The sequence below is a fragment of the Triticum aestivum genome, chromosome 5B (genome assembly GCF_018294505.1).
Source record: "Triticum aestivum cultivar Chinese Spring chromosome 5B, IWGSC CS RefSeq v2.1, whole genome shotgun sequence".
NCBI classification, from domain to species: domain Eukaryota; kingdom Viridiplantae; phylum Streptophyta; class Magnoliopsida; order Poales; family Poaceae; genus Triticum; species Triticum aestivum.
In genome coordinates this window covers 178,393,063-178,413,170 of record NC_057807.1, presented here as the reverse complement: position 1 = coordinate 178,413,170, position 20,108 = coordinate 178,393,063, and the positions used below count along the sequence as shown (strand labels likewise).

The 20,108-nt window shown below is 54.7% G+C and overlaps 1 protein-coding gene across 6 annotated transcripts in view; it reads left to right on the top strand.

Moving 5' to 3' along the window:
- Positions 1-20,108, top strand: part of LOC123110955 (SAGA-associated factor 29 homolog A) — a 63,862-nt gene that overhangs the window by 8,866 nt on the left and 34,888 nt on the right. For all 6 annotated transcript variants that reach the window (XM_044531614.1, XM_044531613.1, XM_044531611.1 and 3 more), the window contains exons 3-4: positions 9,166-9,242; positions 9,331-9,443. In XM_044531614.1, the coding sequence (XP_044387549.1) occupies positions 9,166-9,242; positions 9,331-9,443 (190 nt within the window). The remainder of the gene's footprint in view (positions 1-9,165; positions 9,243-9,330; positions 9,444-20,108) is intronic.

The window sequence follows — 20,108 nt, the reverse complement described above, 5'->3', positions numbered from 1 at the left end:
GGTGGCTAATCGGGCTCCGGTGGTGGCGGCGGCGGCGGCGGAGAAAGGCGGACGGCCATCGATCGGATGTCGGCGATGAAGGCGGAGATGGCGTCACGGTCCGAGGGGCGACTAAGCGGCCGCCAAAGCTGCAAGAAACCCGAGAATTTGAAGAGAGCGTCAGTAGGGCGACGAAGGGGAGCGCGCTGGATCACAAGTTTATTGCGAACGGTCCACAACGTCCAAGCAAGCACCCCAACTTCCAGCCACCTAATGTGGCGAGAGGATACAGGGGACAGTTGGAGTTCAGCAAAAAGGTCCGGGAAGTTGGTGTGGCACCAATTCCCTCCGACCACCTCGCGAAAGCAGCTCCAGAGGAATTGTGCGGAGATGCAGGAGAAGAAGATGTGGTTTGAGTCCTCCGGGACACCACAGAGCGGGCAGATACCGGTGCCTGGGCCATTGCGCTTGCGGACCTCCACACCAGACGGAAGCCTACCACGGATCCATTGCCACATGAAGATGCGAATCTTCAGTGGCACCCGAACGATCCAGATCATCGATAAGGGGAGGGGTGCGGAGGAAGGGGCGATGGCCGAATATAGCGACTTGGTGGTGAACAAGCCCGACGGCTCGAGCCGCCACCGGGTACGGTCCGGCCTGTCATCCACCAGTGGCTCGTGCAATGCGACACAGTCAAGCAACTCACGCCAGGCGGCGGATTCCGCCGGCCCAAACGGTCGACGGAAGGCAAGGCGCCCCAGATCAAGAAGGGCCCTATTGACCGATATCATGGGGTCAACGGAAATAGAGAAAAGGACGGGGAAGCGGGCCGCGAAGGGGGAGTCACCAGCCCAACGATCATACCAGAAGAGAGTCGAGAGGCCAGAGCCCACGGAGATGGAGGTCCCAATGCGCAGCACTGGGAGAAGCTGAACAGTGGACTGCCAGAACTGGGAGCCGCCCGATCTCTGGCAGAAGGCAAGGGGTTGACCCCGAAGGTATTTAGTCCGGATAATGTCCAACCAGAGGCCGCCATGGCCCTGGGCGATGCGCCAGAGCCAGCGGGAGAGGAGCGCGATGTTCATCCGCTTGGAGCACATGATGCCCAGGCCACCTTGCTCCCGGGGCTTGCAGATGTCAGACCAGCTGACCATGTGGTACTTCTGCTTATCATGCTCACCAGCCCAGTAGAAGCGAGACTGGATCGTAGCAATCTCCTTATGTAGGGACTCATGGAGGCTATAGAAGCTCATAAGGAACAGCAGCAGGCTAGAGAGAGAAGAGTTGATAAGAATAGTTCGGGCCGCCTTGGAGAGCCATCTCCCCTGCCAGGGCTCACACCGGGACTGGAGCTTAGAGATAGCGGGCCTCAAGTCCGCGGCAGAAAGGCGCGAGTCGCTAATGGGGGTCCCTAAGTAGGAGGAGGGGAAAGAGCCCAGGCGGCAATTAAGCCGCTTGGCGATGGCCAGAGACTCAGCGGGGGAGTATCCCATTACCATGACGTCGCTCTTATCAAAGTTGATCTTGAGACCCGACATCTGTTGGAAGCATAGAAGGAGGAACTTGAGGTTGGCGATGTCCATCTCCGAGCCTTCGACCATGATGATCGTGTCGTCAGCATATTGAAGGATGGAAATCCCGGATCCCCAGAGAGATGTGGGGTAATCCCACGAATGTGGCCAGCCGCCTTGGCCTTATCAAGAATGGCAGCCAAGGTGTCCACCACCATATTGAAGAGGAACGGGGAGAAGGGGTCGCCCTGGCGAACCCCACAGAGGGTAGGGAAGAAGGGACCAACCTCGCCGTTGATGTTAACCGCCGTGCGACCGCAAGAGACCATTTGCATGACTCTAGTGATCCAGCGGTCATCAAAGCCCTTCCGAAGAAGGACTTCTCTAAGGAAAGTCCAGCTGACCGAGTCATAGGCTTTGTGAAAATCGATCTTCAAGAAAACCGCCTTGAGGTGTTTGGACCGGACCTCGTGAAGGACCTCATGGAGGACCAAAACACCATCCAGGATATATCGTCCTCTAATGAAGGCCGACTGGTTAGGATGCGTAATCCGGTCAGCCAGCAGGGTCACCCTATTGGCGTACCCTTTGGCCAAGATCCGGAAGATCACATTAATGACCGTGATCGGCCGGAACTGGCGGATGTCGGACGCCCCAGGGATCTTGGGGATGAGGGAGATGATCCCATAGTTGAGGCGACCTAGGTCGATGGCACCCACAAAGAATTCCTCAAAGATGGCCATGACCTCGGGTTTAATCACGTTCCAGAAGGTCTGGAAGAAAATAACAGGGAGGCCATCAGGACCGGGAGCTGAAGAGGAATTCATCCCCTTGATAGCCTCCCAGACCTCCTGCTCGGAGAAGGGAGCCGTCAGGGCGGCATTTTCCGCCCTGGAGACTAGCTGAATACCGGCCCAACAATCCTGGGCGAGGGAAACGCCGCTCCGAGGAGCAGCGGAGAAAAGGGACCGATAGAAGCCATCGACATGAGACCGGATGTCGCGAGGGTCCTGAAGAAGAGTGTCCCCATCCCAAAGGAGGGGTATGGTGTTGCGCCTACGGCGACCGTTGGCGATCGCCTGGAAGTAAGCGGTATTCGCATCACCCTTCAGGACCCACTTCTGGGCGCCCCGAATGCGCCAATAGGCCTCCTCATCAGAGTGGATCACGGAGAGTTGGTCTTCGAGGGCATAACGGGAGAGCCACTCATCCGGAGACAAACCCACCGAGTCAGCCCGTAGGTCAAGAGCTTGAATCGCGGAAAGCAGCGCTTTCTTGCGCTCTCTGGCATCTCGCCCAAGGTTGGCCCCCCATCCCTTCATAAACTGTCTACCGCGTTTCGCACAGAAATGCCACGTGTCAATAGCCGAGGGAGGCCTGGGATGGGGGTGGGCTCGGGCCTCAATCCACCGGGCGCAAACCGCGTCCGTGAATCCTGCCTGGGAGATCCAGAAGGTCTCAAAGCGGAAGCGAGGAGTGATCGGCGGGCGATCGTCCGCAGAGGAGAGAAGGAGGGGGACATGGTCCGAGCCAATCCTAGTGATGGCGCGGAGAGAGGAGAGGGGGCAGCGGAGGTCCCAATCCGGGGAGACAAGGACCCTGTCCAACACGGACTGGGTCGGGGAAGATTGTCGATTGGTCCAGGTGAACCGCGCACCAATCCTATCAATCTCCCGAAGGGCGAGGTCAGCGATGAAGTCATTAAACATCTGCATTCTGGCAAAGCACACATTGTCGTTGCTCTTGTCTGCCGCCACGCGCAGCAGGTTAAAGTCGCCACCCACCACCACGGGGAGGGAGGCAGCCGAGATTTTAAGATGAAGCTCATCGAGGAAGGCAGCCGACCTACTATGGTCGGCAGGCCCGTAGACAATGATGATCTCCCATTTGAAGTTGAGAGATCTCTCGAAGAGCTCCATGCTGACATAGAATTCCCCCCGGTCCATACTGCCCACCTCGAATGTGGCATCCTTTACGCCTAAAGGATGCCACCCGAGTGGCCCGAGCTCCCACTAGAAGGGAGCCAATGCCACGCAAAGAGGTGGGAACTCAAACGATCGAGCTCGGGGAGCGAGAATTCGCGACGCATGGTCTCCTGGATAGCAACGATGTCGATGTGTTCCTCTCGCATGTACTCCACAAGTTGGCGGCGACGACCCTCATGGCCGAAGCCGCGGATGTTCCAGAAGAGGGCCCGCATTATGGGGCCATCGGGGGGCTGCTTGACCCCAGGACACGGGAGGCGCTTTGCGCGCGAAGAGCGGCAGTGCGGGAGCGGGTACGGCCTCGGATCTCGCTCGGAGGTGGGGGAGCCGGTCGCCGCGGCCCGGAGGAAGAGGGAGGGATCCCGTCCGCAGGGGCGTCCGGGGGGGAAAGGAGAGCAGCACGGGCCTCGGCAAGCTTCCCCTCAAGGATCTCGCGGGCCCGGATGGCAGCTATCTGAACTAAAGGGGGGCCAACCTCCCCCCTGAAAATAATCGCAGAGTCGGAGGCCACTTTGGCAAGGCTGCCTAGGGGGATAGATTCTAGTGCAGAGAAGGAACAAGACGAAGCAGAGGGGGGGACAGGGGGTGTACCTGGCTCCAGGTTACGGGCAGCCGCGCGAAGCTCTGCTCGCTCGCGAATGGGCAGAGCCGGGGATCCCTCCGGGTGGGCCGCATCCAGCCGCGCGCTCCGGCGAGAGGCCACCACCGGGGAGGAGGTCGACCTGCCGCGACGGGAGTACGCTGCAGTGCGGTGGGGAGGGGGCTGGGACGCCGTCGGGGTGAGCACGCGGGACGCCCCCTCCCTCAAGACCGGCGAAGAGGGCGACGTCGGCTGAGCTGGACCGGCGAAGCCAAAGAGGAGAGACTCAGCCAGTGGCGGCCCGGCCGGAGGTGGAGGAGGCGGAGGCGACGTGACGGGGAGAGGCGACGGAGCCGGGCCGTCGAGCGGGAGGGGGAGGGCGGCCTGGGCATCCACCCTCCGAGGGGGGGACGGGTCGAGTGGGGCGCAGGCTGCCGGAGAGAAGGGGACCGCCGTCGGCGAAGCCCGCCCCTCCACAGGCGCCACCGACTCCCCGTGGGTGGAGGAGGCGACGAAGAGCAGGTCCGCCGAGAGCGTCCCAATGGCAGGGGACGACATAGGAGAGCGCGGGGAGGAGGCCGGGCGGACCAGCATGCCCACACTGGAGATGTCGCTCCCCTCGGAGGAGGAGACTGGCGCGAGAGCAAAGTCAGCCAGCAGAGGAAGGAGAGCGGCCTTGCGGCCCTGGTCCCCCCCCTGTCGGTGGGGGGTGGCGAGGGAGAGGGGGAGCGGGAGTCCTCAGAACCCCCCTCCTCATCCGAGCGACGGGAGCGGTGCCGCCCGTGGTAGTCCCCACCGGCCCCCGGGTCGCCACCAGGGAGGCCATCGTCGAAGGAACGGGACGCCCAATGTGGTTGGGGGGCTCGGGGGCAAGTCTGAGGTCAAAGCCCTGGTCGTTGAAGAAGACGCGGACTGAGGTGCGGAGCTTGGTGGAGTCGACACACTTGACCTTGACCCGGACCTCCTCCTCCTTGCGGAGTGAGAGCTCGTCCACGGCCACCACCTTGCCCAGGAGACGGGACATCTGGCGGATGACGGGCTCGGACCGCGCAATGTCGGGCAGGCCGGAGATGAGGATCCAGGCGGTGTCGAGGACAGCCACAGCCCGAGCGTCGAGAACCGGCTCGGAAATCTCGACCACCAGCTGGTTGAGGGCGAGGGTGATCCGGCCACTACGCGTCGCGTAGCCGTAGCTGGCAGAGTCGGGGAAGACGACGGGGAAGATGTGGCCCGCGGTAGGAGTGGCCACCCAATCCCATTGTTGGCGGTAGAGGTGGTTGAGCTCCGCCTCGATCATCTCCGGGGATGCCACGCCATCGACGACAGTGACAATCGCCTGGAGGGAGGGAGACGGTGGAGGAGCATCCGGAACCTCGAGGTGGAAGAAGCCCAACCCCTCAATCCCATGCCCATACATCATGAGCTCGGAGACCACCGGTCTATCCGGGCACAGGATGGCGGGGTGGCCGGGATCCTTGCAGAGGTAGCAGCACTGGGGGTTGACGCAGGTGACCTGAGAGTGGCCCCTCACCCCACAGTTGAAGCAGGGGGGGCGAGGGAGGCCGGAGACGGGGCCCGGCGCGGGAGTGGAGCCATGGCCCGCCGGCGGAGGCACGGGCGGCGCGGTGCGCACGCCACGCCTCTTCTTCTTTTTGGTCGGACCGGACCGACCATGGCTGGGGCCACCACCCGGAGCCAGGGCCGGGGCCGCACCCCCGTAGGCTGCGGCATGGGGCGGCACATAGCGTCGGGGTTCCACCGGGGTGGGGAGGATCCCATCCCGGGGTCGGGGCGGGCTCGGCCGCGCGGTGCGGGATGGGGAGGGAGAGCGGGCCCGACGGGAGGGTGGCGACGGAGAGCGCCGGCGACCACGCCAATCGCCCGAGGAAGCCCTAGGGGAGCGGGACCGTCCACGGCCCTCGCGGCGGGGAGGAGATCGGCGGCGATCGCGGAGCTCGCGGAGCTCCCTCCGGAGCTCCTCCTCACGTCGAAGGCTGTCGGGGGAGGGGCGAGCAGGCTCCCGGTGGAGCTCGCCAGCCTTGCGCTTGTCCCGAGGCGCGGGATCATCCCACTCCCATGGCATGGCGCGCGATGGCGAGGAGGGAGGGGACGGATCCGGGGGGGAGGGAGAAGTAGGGGGGGGAGGGTGGGTCGGACTCCGGAGCGCCGGCCGGGGGGGAGGGGGCGGCGTAGGGCACCGGAGATGGTAGGGGGACGGGGGGAGAGGGGAGCGGGATGGGGGTGGCGGCGCGGATCGGGGGAGGGAGAGGAAAACCGCAGGGGGGCCAGATCGAGGGAGTTGTCAACGCCCTGGGCCTAGGTTCAGAAGTAGGCCGGCCCAGCCGGGGGGGGATGGGGGGGAGCTGAGCGGGCCGGTCCGAGGTAGGCCGGGGGAGGCCCAGGAGCGTGCATGGGGGGTCCAACAGCCGGGGCGGGCCAGGGCCCAACAGCCCAGCCACCCGAGCGGTGTGGCCCACCAGCCGAGTGAGGGCGGGGCGGAGGGCTGGAACCCTACGGCCGCCAGCCATGGGCGCCGCCGCCGGCGTGGGGACGAGAAGGGGAGGGCGGGAGGCCACCGCGCCCCGGACCGCCTGCACCCGGAGACCGGAGGTCCCGAAGTGAGCGATAAATGGCCGGTACGGGGCGGCGCGGCGCGCCCGGCGCGAGAGAGCCGAGGAGGAGGAGTCCGCCGGCGAGGGGGAGGAGGGCGGGGGACCCGGCGGCCTAGCCGCCACCCCCGGGCGGCGCCACGAGGAGCGGGCGGCGCCCCTATCGGAGCGCCCAGCCACGCCCCAGGTGCGCCCGCGCCTGCGACGGGGGGCCCGGCCGGCCAAGGTCCCAGCTTGGGAGGGGGCGGACCGGGGAGGGCTGAGAGGAGCCGATGGGGGGGAGAGGGGCGCCCGCTAGCCGGGAGCCGAACCCCACACGCGGGGGGCTGAGCTCCCGGGCCGGCAGGAAGGGGGAGGCCGGCGACCGGGGCATGGGAGAGCCGGGACCGGCGAAGAGACGGGAGGGGGGAACGGGGGGTCCTCCGCGCAGTCAGCCCAGGAGAAACGGCCCGGCGCCACTGCGGAGGCGGGGGAGGCCGGCCGAGCGGAGGCGGGGGAGGCCGCGGGGGAGGGAGGGGCGAGGCGGGAGGCCGCCGGCGAGGGGGCGGCGGCGTCGCGCGCAGGATCGCCCGTAGGGTCGCCAGCCATCCTTTCCCAGCCCAGGCCTTCACTTGCATTTGCACAGGTGTCGGAGGTGTCCACAGGTGTCGGACATGCTGTTCAGTTGACTTATGCAATGTCGTTGAAACCACCTATATTAAAATATGCATTAGTTAGGCGGCCTTCTGTGCGAGGTGAAGAGTGCTTAATCAGGGTGTTAGGTATGCGAAATTTGAATCGGTAGACTTAAATACTCTTTTGTTTTATCAAGTTCTACACAATATAGCCAAACCCCTTTTAATAGTTAGGAAGTATTACTATTGGTCTAGGAGTCATTATTAGGCTATGTGTCCTTCCTTATACCCCCCAAGTCTTGTGTAATACCCCCCCCCCCCCCCCCCCCCCCGCCGCCTTCCCCTTGGGCCTTGCAATACAATCAAGTTGCTTCCATAACATTATTTAGAAAATGGAAGCTTTTTGTAACATCTATGTAGTCTTGGACACAATATAAGTTGTCGCTCTATTTGAATGCTCGTGGAGGCAGAATATATAAAGCTTCGCTCAAACTCCAGGCGTTTCTGTAACATCTATGTAGTCTCAGGCACAATATAAATTGTCGCTCTATTTTGAATACTAGTGGATATCAAGTCGAGACAAATTATATAAAGTTTCACCCAAACTTCAGGCATTTTCAATTAGAATGCGACTAGGGGTCGATGTCCTCGCGATGGACGTGAAGCGCGACGCCCAAGTGGCCCAGCTGCGCCATGGTCACGTGGACTGTGCCGCATGAAGTAACGGATGACAATGCAACCCATGGTGTCCTTCGTGTCGCGCACAATGACTATAATTCGAACGTTTGGCAAATATATTCTTGCTTTAATTAATACCATCCTAGTTAGGAACAGAATGTTTTACCTTGGAGCCAACTCGGGACATCATAACGTTTCATTTCACTTGAATGTTTTACCTTGGAGCAAAATGTGAGCATAATCCGAGTACCCCTGAACCAAGCTCTTTGAGTCGATTTTTTAATCGGCTCCCTTCACCAAGCTTCCCCTCCACACCACTGTCTTTGTCCCCTCGTCCTCTCGCTGCGCTATGCGCTTTTCGCGTCTCAGTCTCACTTGCCCCTTCTCTGACAATTTTTTTCTCTCCTCCATGCGTGTCTACCTCGTGCTTCCCCTCCCTGTACTGGATCGTTCTCTCGGGCGCTCAAATGTTGCTGCAAGTAGACGATCTTGCGGGAGATGCCACCTCAGGGGCGGGTTGGAAAAGGATGAGCTAGGCTGGCAGAGCGAGTTGGCCATGCGTGGACTTGTGGCTACGAAATGATGACTGTCAATAAGATCTGTGCCACATATGAGTTGGTGGCTATGAAAATGAAGAATGACGGTTTGGGGTGTCAAGACCGCTCCCTGGAGCAGTTAAGAATTCGAGCAGCAGCAACATCTGCAAGAAACCTACTCTTTTTTTTCCCGCAAAAAAAAAGTTGCACAGTCCAAAGGGGGCAAACATATATTATATGAAGGTGCAGGTAGGAGACTGATCATGGGAGATCGATCAAGAGGAGAACGATCTGAAGAAATCGATCAAGAGGGAGGAGACCGAACGAAAAAAATTGATCGAGCATGAGTTGTGGCGCACGGAGAACCCTAAACCTGGGCTCATGATACCATGTTATGCGTTTATTGTGGCAAGTCCGGTTAACACAGTAGCGATCCGAAGCAGGAATGGGGTGGTGGATGGAAAGGGTGTGCATGTCCTTCTCCATCATTATGAGGGTCCTAAACTAAACTTTCCAGTGCAGTCAATGACTACTTTGCTTGAATTGTGTAGGGGACTAGGGGTATGACATGGATCACAAGTTGGATCTTCATTTTCTCCAGTATACCTTATTATTTGAAAACTGCATCATTCAGCAGTGATCAATTAATTCATAATCCTTCATACTGCAGTGTTTCATCTGCTTTGGTTGGACTATTAGATGGTTTGTTGCAATCTGGAGTTTCAGCTGCACCAAGAAAAAAGATAGGTAAGCACTAGAATTAAGACTTTGCAAGTTATGTTCAGAGGTTTTAAATGTGAAACACAAAATACCATAGACGCTTTCTACATCGCAGAAATCAGTGAACAGAAAAAGAAGAGGATGAAGTCTGATACAGACACAACACGATTTTCCTCTGCATCTATGAGGAGCCAACTTGACCAAGCTGCAAACCTTAAAGGAGAGCAGGTTTCATTTCCAGCTGAATTTCGAAATATCAGTTAGTCTTTGTATTTCATGTACTTGTGGGTACATGGTACTTCGATGGCAAAGCTTTTTTCTTTCCATGTTAGAGAGGATACGTACCTTACTATATTCTTATATAGTTTCATGGGATTGCTTGCCCTTGTTGAAGGTGCCAATTTTTCAGCAGTGTCAACATCCAAAATGTCCAGCATGACAGTCCGGTTGTTGAATTTGGATTTGTTCTTACAATCTTTTGCATAATTTATGCCTTATTAATATTTACGAATGCTTTTAGGAGATTTGTCATTGCCGAAAATGGGAGACCCAGCTATTGTACTCGTCTACTCACACACAGCTATTGTTTTTCATTTTTAAATTATTAATCTTCTATCTTATTTCTTTCTTATTATAACATTTGATTTCCAAATCATAATTTCTATTACATAAAAATATTTATTTAAAATTCGTGAAGGCCTCCTTTCCCTGAATGAAGTCATGCACGTTTTTTGTTTTTGGAGTTTGGAATCGACAACTAATTTAACTGAATTGACAACTAATCATATTTGCGCACGCGTTACATTTAATTCTATCTTGGTGGTTGTTTGGATAACTAGCATTTGGAACAAGTTTTAGCAAAATCAGTTTTAAGAGGATTTTTAGGAAAAAACAGTTTAAGTTGTTGGTTTGTTAAAAGTGGTTTGTGGCCATGAACATGGCTCCTCTCCTCCCTCCCCTCCCTCCCCTCCCGCTCTCCACCGGCAGCCCCAGCCCCACCACTGCGCCCTCCCTCCCGGCTCCGGCGACCGCACCCTTCCACGACCCCATTCGTTGGAAGGACTCCCCCACTGACAAGGCACTGCGTGCTGCGCTCGGCGTGGGCGACGCGATGGGGGAGGACTTTCAAGCGCAAGTATGGAAATGTCTCTCCATGCACATCAATCCGCGCCGCCATGAAGCTCCCTGCTTCCTCTCGGTGCAAGTCCACCACATCTCTCTCGACCTCGACGAGGATCTCGTGGCTGTCCTCATGCAAGCTTGCCTGGGGGGCAACGCTCCTGCCTTCCAGGTAACCCGCCTTCGGGATCAGCTTTTTCGTATCTCGGTCTCCCACAACCGCATTGTTCAAGCACTCATCGCCGAGCCCATTCTCACCGGAAAAACACACTCCATTCAGTTTCTTCCCTATCCACCGCCACACTCCTCCTCACACCCAAAACCTACAGACCAAAGGAAGCTCTTTGACATTGGGGACCGCTTCGGCCACGCTGACGCGTTCCTGCGCTCCCAGCTGCGGTTCTCCCCCTCTCCTGGCATCGACTTCGAGCTCAATATCCTTGAGCTGTTCTCATCGAAAGTTTTCGGGCCGCCTCCGGACGCGGCCACACCCAGCTCTATCATCTTCGTCCACAAAGCAGATTTCATGGTCGATGAAATCCTAGTCGCCACCCTCCTCTCGTTTCGCTTTGGGGGACACGAGAGGTCCATCGACGTTCGCCGTCTCTCCAACGCCGCCTTCACAACGACGGTCTCCTCCAACATCGTCGCAACTCTCATGGCGGCATGCTCCCCAATCGTGGCTCCTCGATTGTTCGCCACCATTACGATTGCGCCTCGCGGCTCACCTGCGGTGTCGGTTGGGCGGCAGCTGTCGCCGCCTCGCTCATCGCCGGCATTTCCCTGCATCTCCGTCAACGATCAACCACGCTCCACTCCGTGCATGTCCTCCATGCAGGTGGGGCCTAGCGACTCCAACGGTCGGTCGCCCGCTGGGTCTACTGCGACTTCCGCTTCACTCTCTCCACAGCGAACGCATGCAAAGGTACGGCCGTTCCGACCAGGTATTTCGTTTAATAAGTTGATTTACTCTAAGTACCACTGCCTTGTCACCTCGCCCACCTCATGCCTAACCTACAAACCAACCACTCCCATATGGATTGTGTTCTTCTCAAAGTCAGTGTGTGCTAATGAAACATTGATCAATAATGCTCTAGACCACCAATTCTCGTTTCAAAGGGTTTTCCACGCTACCACGTTAGCTCCAAACTTGTTTCTAGTGCATGTCTACTTGGCCCAGGTCAGAAATGAAATTCTCCGTGTAGCGCCCATCCGGTTTTCAAATTTTGAATTACAACTGTTCGCCTCGTTTGACCAAGCCACGCACACAGTGCGAGCAGTACCGCTGCCTGTAGTCTTTGAGCCGGACTCACTTGGTACGTGCGTGACCGTCCATATGTGAGCAGTGCGAGCAGTCATCTCCCTTGGTGGGTGTTGTTATGGTTGACGGGTGCGGTCCAAGGCAGGACGAGCAGTGCGAGCAGTCATCTCAGCTCCGTCCCGAGATCGCCATGAACCAGTCGCACGCCCCTGCCGATGCTGCCACCCCCCCTGCGATCTTCGATCTCCGCACCGACGCAGGACCCGCGCTCCTACCGGGAGGTTTTGCTGAGCCCCCCGCCTCGGGTCTCTGCATCCACCTGCCCGCCCCCATCGGCCTCTCCGGCCTATATATCCTCCTCCCCACTGCTAGCAAACCCCAAACACATTCACCACCACTACAGCCGCAAGAAGAAGAGTAGATGCTTTCGGTGCCTTGCTAGCGATCACAATATCGCTGACTGCCGCGACCCTGTTCGGTGCTCACGCTGTTGGTGCTCCGGCCACCGGAGCTTCAGGTGCAAGGCTGTCCGCTTCCTTCCGTTCTTCCCTGCTATGCCCCCCTCTCCTCGTATTAACCCTTCTTTCGTGCGGCCTCCTTGCAGCTCAATGGCTCATACGACGGGTACTCACACCGCCTCCGGCTCCTCTGCCGGTTCCGCGCAGTCCAACGGCGCCCCAATCTGGTTCGGCTCCCACTGTGTTCTCACCAATGATCTGCCACCATTCCGTCTCCCGCTCATCTTCGGGCCACGTGCATCCTCATCTTCCTCCCCGGCGCCGTCCTTCGCCCCGCCTCCGCCTCCATCTCCTGTCAACATTCCCTCCGCTGCATCAGGCTCCCCCCCCTCGTCACCACATATCCCCCTCCTCGTCCCACCCAGTTGCCTCGTTCGGCAGGTTGACAACCTTGCCTACGTGCACCTCGCCACACCGCTGCACAACCCATTTAGGTTCATACGCCAGGCCCTTGCTCACCACCGCAATAACCCTACGTTCGGCCTCACTTCCTCTGCACGTGGCGCCGGGCGTCTCTCCTTCCCTAACGCGGAGGAGCGCTTCGCGGCCACTGGCCATGGTCCAATCCACTTCCAGGGCAACACGCTCTTCTTCGAACGGCCAGAACACGCCGACAACAGATCCACAGCTATCTTCATTCACATGGCTGAAATCGAGGCTTTCGATTTCCCGGACGAACTATGGCACCCTGAGGGTGTCGACTATTTCTTCTCCCATCTTGGCGACTTCGTCTCTGCCGACCAACACTGCTTTCAGGGTGACTACTCGAGCGTCCGCGCTCTGGTCATGGTTGCCCGTGATTTCGTCCTACCCCCATGCCTCATGGTCAGGCTCCCCGACAATGACGTTGTCATTGTCAAGCTTGAGAGCCGTGCGCTCTTCCGTCATGGTTCTCATGCCTCACCCTTCTCCTCGGAGGACGGTGACGATGGCTCCCTCTCCTCCCTCACTTCAAACCCTCATCTCTCACCCTCCACCATCTCACAGATCAGAAACATCGCTACGGCCATGTCACCATTCGCTTGTACACCGGAGTCACCCACGGGCCCCCCTCCATCTCCTGTGGACCGGCCTCTAGAAGGCATCCCGATCCTGGCTGTCATGGCTGATGGCATGCCCGTCGCCATGCTGGTTCATGCCCCTTGGGCTCCCCCAGCTCGCTCTCCCTCTCCGGCTCGGGATCGGGCTCGCCTTCGCCCCTCTCGTCCTCTGCTCGCCCTGCCAGCCCCACCACCTTCACCTCCGCTTCCTGCTCCGCCGTCTCCACCGCCACCTCCACCTGCCCACACGGCCATTCTCTCGCCGGAGCCAACCCACGAATGCCTGGCTAGGCGTATCAGCCGGCGCGCTAAGATGGCGGCTGACTCTGGCATCAAGGCCAGGCGCAGCGCCAGGCTGGCTGAGATCGAGCCGCCTGTCTACTCCACCATGACCGCCAGGGCTATGCGTTCCAAGGCCAAGAAGTTGGACCTGGCAGCTGCGTCCAAGGATCTTTCTGACGCTCTGATCCATGCTCGTCTTTGCGACGAGTCTGGGCTTGTCGACGGATCATCTCGCGGTCTTGCCTCACCTGAAGATCTTGCTGCTGTTGCTGCTGCCTGCGGTGCCTCGCCGGACGAGGTTGCGGATCTCGCGTCGGCCTCTGGTGACCTGGACTCGCCATGATCTGCTATCCGATCTGTGGCCACGTGTGTGGCGGCCAATCATGGCCATGTATCCGGTGTCTAGCTCCGCTATGTAGTTGCAATGGTAGAAAGACCGAATCTGTTAGTGTGCTCACGCCTCCTTCTGTCAGCTTATCGTACTGTAACTTGACACGATATGGTTGTCGATCGTGTCAATACCCCTATGTATGGTGCTACCTCAAGTTTCATCTATGAAGAACGCTTCCTACTCAATTGTATCCTGGAATGTACGTGGTTTAGGTGATAATGACAAGTGCGCAAACGTGTTCTCTGAAATCAACTGCTTGCGCCCGTCCATAGCCCTTCTTCAAGAAACCAAGTTACAAAAACCTGACACAATCAAGCTTCGATCGATCTTGCCACGTTTCCTAGACTCGAACAATCACCTGGACGCTTCTGGAACTGCGGGCGGCATTCTTTCGGCCACAAACTCCCGATGCTTCTCGCTCATCAACTGCCAACACAAACGCTTCACATCTACCTTAACTCTATCATGTCTTGCATCGCCACACAACATCTTCGTCACAAACGTATACGCACCATCGCAACGTGATCTAAAGATGACTTTCCTTGACGAACTAAAACTAATTGAACCACCAGCGCAATCACCTTGGCTCCTAATTGGAGACTTCAACATCACCAGATTCCCCTACGAACGCAGATCAGAGGCTGACGCTTTCAACGACACAATCGACCAACTTGCCCTCTTAGAGCTACCACTACTTGACAGAGAGTTCACCTGGTCAAATAAAAGACAGTCCCCTACTCTAATCCGACTAGATAGGGTACTGATCAACTTTGTCTTGGGATGCTATCTTCCCAAACTCTCACTTAACCTCTCTCACTAGGTTTATTTCTGATCACATACCACTACTAGTCACAGTATCCACGTCCGTCCCATCTTCCCGCATTTTTCGATTTGAAAGATTCTGGGCCTCATTCCCAAAATGTGCAGATGTCGTGCGTGAATGCTGGCAGCCCATCTCTGCTCATCAGAGGCCCCCCACAGACCATGCTGCCGCCCTTGCTGGGTGTATCAAATCTACACGATCGGCCCTAAAGTCTTGGGCCAAAACACTGAAGCCCATTTACCAACGAGAAACTAACTGCAAACTGGCTATCCAGGCCCTTGATTTAAACGAAGAAATCGCCCCACTTCTCCCGCTCGAACAAAAACTTCGGCTTACGCTCTCCAATCTGCTCCAACTAACTATCAAACAAAAGATCTCCTTTTGGAAACAAAGGGGGAAGGTACGTATGGCCGTCGACGGTGACGAGAACACTAGATTCTTCCATGCTTCGGCAACCCAGCGGTCGAGAACAAATAAAATCCCCATGCTTATTCACAACAACACTGAAGTTTTTCTCCACGAACAAAAAGCTCAAATTTTGAAAGATTTTTTCCACCAATTGATTGGCACCACTAAACAGGCAACCTGGAACTTCAGTCTTCTGCAGCTATACCCCTCTCCCCTCCCTCAGCTTCGTAATCTAACACTGCCCTTCTCCCACGAAGAAATCCATCAAGCTTTTCTCTCCATGAACACCAATGCCAGCCCCGGACCAGACGGCTTCGGGCCCATCTTCTTCAGGAAATTTTGGCACATCATCAAACCATCCATCCTACCTTTTTTTGCTGCCTTCCAGGATCAAACCTGCTCTCTCGAACGCTTCAACCGAGCCTACATGGTACTATTACCAAAAACACAGGCGCCAACTGCTCCTGATGCATTTAGACCAATATCTCTCCAAAACTGCACGCCAAAAGCAGTTGCCAAAATCCTCACAAACAGAGTTAAACCTCTCATACCGCTTCTCATTCACTACGATCAGACGGGCTTCCTCCATGGCCGTAACATTGCCGAAAACTTCATTTATGCTGCAGATATTCTCAGTACGTGCCACACTCGCAAAGCACAGACCATGGTTTTTAAGTTGGACTTCAGGAAAGCATTTGACTCCATATGCTGGATCTCCCTCATTCAAATTCTAACAGCCCGTGGCTTCCCCTCCATCTTCTGCGCCTGGGTCCAAAATATCCTCTCTAATGGCAAAACGGCTATTCTTTTGAATGGTGTTCCAGGGCCCTGGATTCAATGTCGATGTGGACTTAGACAAGGGGACCCATTCTCACTGTATGTGTTCATCATCGTAGCGGATGTTCTCCAAAGATTAATTGCCAAAGCATTACAACCTAACATACTCTGTCACCCTCTAAGACCAAATGAACCACCGGTGACACTGCAATACGCGGATGATACCCTCATAATCGCCGCTGCTAGTGATTCAGCAACCCTGATTCTCAAAAAAACCCTTCATGATTTCGCTCTAGCAACGGGGTTGGTAATCAACTACCACAAAATGGCTCTTCTCACAATTGCTACGGACTCTGCTACTCAAAATAACATTGCTGCTACTATCGGTTGCTCAACTTCAGAATTTCCGCTGGTATACCTAGGGCTACCACTTTCCCCTACAAAATTACCACTGACAGCCTTCGACCCCATCATAGATAACTTTCGGAAATTCCTCTTTGGCTGGGTGGCGCGCCTTCTCTCAAGGGGGGCTAGGCTCACCCTACTGACTGCGGTCCTAGACTCCTTAACAGTCTATTTCATGTCAGTTTTCAAGTTACCTAAATCCATCTTAGCAAAACTTGACGCTATTCGAAGGGCCTTCTTCTGGTCTAACGAGTCTACATGCACTGGGGCGAGCTGCCTTGTCGCGTGGAAAAACGTTTGCAAACCCAAAGATACTGGTGGTCTAGGCATTAAAAATCTTGAGATCCAAAACCGTTGCTTGCTTATGAAATTTTCTTCCAAAATTCTGCAACATCCAAATGTCCCCTGGACCCAGTGGTTCAACCAACAGCACCCTCTTGGCATAGCTGCAAAAACTACACGACCTTCCTTTCTATGGAAGGTTATCAACAACAACTTGCCACTGTTAATTGAGCACTCCTTTGTCATCACATACAATGGCCTCTCCACCTTCTTCTGGCTAGATAAATGGCTTCTGCAATCACCACTACAAAAAGTTTTCCCCAACCTCTACTCACACTCCATTGATGACAAGGTTTTAGTGGCTACTGTCTGGCAAACCAGCTTATTAGCGAACCTGCGGAATCGTCTATCTAATGCTGCTGCTCGCGAGCTGGATAGCGTGCTGTTGTTGTTGCAGGACTTCCAACAGGTTGACCAACCGGACGAACGGTCGCTTACCCATGGCCTGCCGTTCTCAGCAAAGAATGCCTACTCCTCTATTGTTGCTGAAGACTACATCGACCCACACCACGATCTTGTTTGGGCCTCAAGAGTCCCGATCAAGGTCAAGATCTTCGCCTGGCTACTCCTCCGCGATCGGCTCAACACGAAGGCCAACTTATTTCGCAAGCGTATTGCTCAATCAGCCGCATGCCCTCGCTGTCAAGATCCTCATGAAGACGCGCTACACCTCATCTCCAGCTGTTCTTATGCTACACAAGTCTGGTCCGCCCTGGGGCTGCACGCTCCAACCTCTCTTGACGACCTGCTACAACACCAAACGCTTCAAGGCCTCAACCCCAACATATGGCCATCAGTCGCTCTCACTATATCTTGGAAGCTTTGGGACTCAAGAAACGCCCTAGTCTTCAGAAACGATGACCATTCTCACAGGACCACGCTACGCAACATTGTAACTGATTTCTCTCTTTGGGTTTTTCGGTTCAAAAAGAAGGAAGACAATTTATTCGCTAAGCAATGGCTTCACTTCTTATCCTCAGCTACTTCCTAAAAGGCTGATGTTGTAACTTTTCTCTGTTGTAATCCTCGAACCTACTTTGAGTGGTAATATATTCAGGTGGGGAAGCTCTCCCCCCCGGTGACCGTTCAAAAAAAAAAGTGGTTTGTAGAGTGCTTTGTTTGGGCTTAAAAACTTCAAATATGGTCCACGAGCTCCTACTCGGCCTCCTGTTCCCCGAGCTCATGCTCGGCCTCCTGTTCCCGAGCTCGTGCTCGGCCTCCTGTTCCCGAGCTCGTACTCGGCCTCCTGTTCCATGAGCTCGTACTTGGCCTTCTGTTCTTTGAAGCTCATATTCGGCCTCCTATTCTATACATCGTCTTCTTTTTAGAAGCTTTGATGCACGTACTTGATCTCCTGTTCCATGAGCTGCAGCGTTGATGTTGTGGTCACCAAAGGGCATAGGTCTGGTCGATGAGCCTACATCACCTCGCCGTCACAGGAGCCGGCCTTGATTATCGGCGCCACGGCGGACGTCGTGGAAGGGTTGCGTGCTGGTGAGAAGCTTGAGGAGCAGCACGCTGAGGCTGTACGCGTCGATGTCCCTCTTCTTGGTGAGCACGCCGAAGCCCAGCACAACATGCGGTAGGCGGACGACCGCTGAGAACCCAGCATGCGCAGAGCCAAGTCTTAGAGCCTTGGCGCCCATGGCCACGTCGAGCAACACGTTGGAAGCCTTGACGTCGTCGTTCACCACCTGGACAGAGACGCTCGGTGCTGCGGTGCACCTTGATGACCGCAGTTCTGAAGCCACCCTAGCCGACCATGGCCGATGTGAATCCCGCCTCATGGCCTCCATCTGCGCCTGCGACTGCTGCATGGCGTCCTTCCTGCCGAAGCCAGGCTGCTGGACAACGTCGTCGTCGTCGTCGTCGTCACCTCAGCCAGGAAGCCAGTTTTTGCAAAAAAACGACTATTTGTCAATTCTCCAAAAACGCAGAATTATGCGTACATGCAAAACTGATTTTAGTAATCCATGGATTGGTTACGTTGTGCAAATAGAGTTTACGTCAAAATCGGGATGAAATCAGTTTGCTTAAGCGGGTTGCCTACAAACACGGTATCCAAAGCATATGTGCCTTTGTATTTTCTTCTTGTTTACCTACACGGACATAATAGCTATGATACAAAGAAACACAATCAGTTCTAATTCTGGTCTTCTGGACAATGGACTTCCTTTATTTATTTCTCAGTTTTCTGTTGCTTTAATCATTGCTGTTATAATCGTGGATCTCTAGATAGACATGAGGGACAAACGTGCAAGTTATAGCATTAATCTATAATACCATGATACCTTGTTAACTTTGATTGTTTTGTTTAAAACTATGTATGCTTACTTATGTGCTTGTCTAACAGATTTTCACCCACATATGATCATATTATCAAATAATTAAGGTGCATATGTTTTCAGTGTCTTTAGTCTAAATAAAGTGCACCAAATTTAATTTTGGTTGTAGTAATATCATGGTTCGCTTGTTCAATAATAAGTGATGGATTCACCAGACACTATGCATGTGTATGAGTTAAAAAGTGCTGACCGCTCATCCTTGCTAGGATTTTGTGTTGCACCTCTTGTTCTGGGCCATCGATAGCCTTAAATGTAAATATATTTCTTACTGTCCAGGAAGACAATAAAAAAAACATTTGATTGACGAAAATTTGGATTGACAAAGAAGACTATTTCAACTGGAAAATAGCCATAGGTCTGCGATTCCCAGATAGTTTTTCTTATTCCATACAATGGCTTATGTGGCCCAGGCTTGTACTGAGATTGCTTTCCTACTTATACTTGATTGTATTTTGCTGGACTGAAGTTATTGGACTGCACAATTCTTGAACTTGGATCATATTCTAGCAATTGTATTCCTTAAGCCCACTGTATTATAAAAACATAACCTGTTTGTAGAAAAGCAATACGGTGAAACGGCTGTGATGGGTTTCTGTTCGACACGGATTGCTTGGTACAATGGCTTCATGCAATACTGTCCATTATGCAACCAGGTTTCTAGCAGTGCAGAATATGGACTTTAGCAAATGAAATACTAGTGTATTAGATCCAGTTAGTCAAACAAATAATGGTTTCAATTTTTCTGTAAAAATGGACGTACATTACTCAGCAACGGTAGCTTCATGGTGTGGTAAATCAAAGTTTATTAGCATGCTTAAGAGAACATGAAGTGACAAACGGAGCATTACTGTTCGCTCTTGTTGGTATGTTTAGGTTGTAAATTTGTGACATTGTTGTGTCGTAAAATACTAAAGTTATTTAATTCACCATAGTATAGCACATACTTTTACATACACATTCATATAGCAGGTTGATCATTAGAGATTGCAAAGAAATACTTCAAATGGGAGTTATTGAATAAAACAGTTAGAAGCTGCACTCTCATACCAAGGTCCATGGAAGATTTGGTATATGTTGGTGATATTACATCAGTCAGTCACCAAACCGTTGAACAGACAACATCTATATGAATTATTTAACCATACTCTGTTTTTTGTTGGACATGTTAATACAACTCCCTAG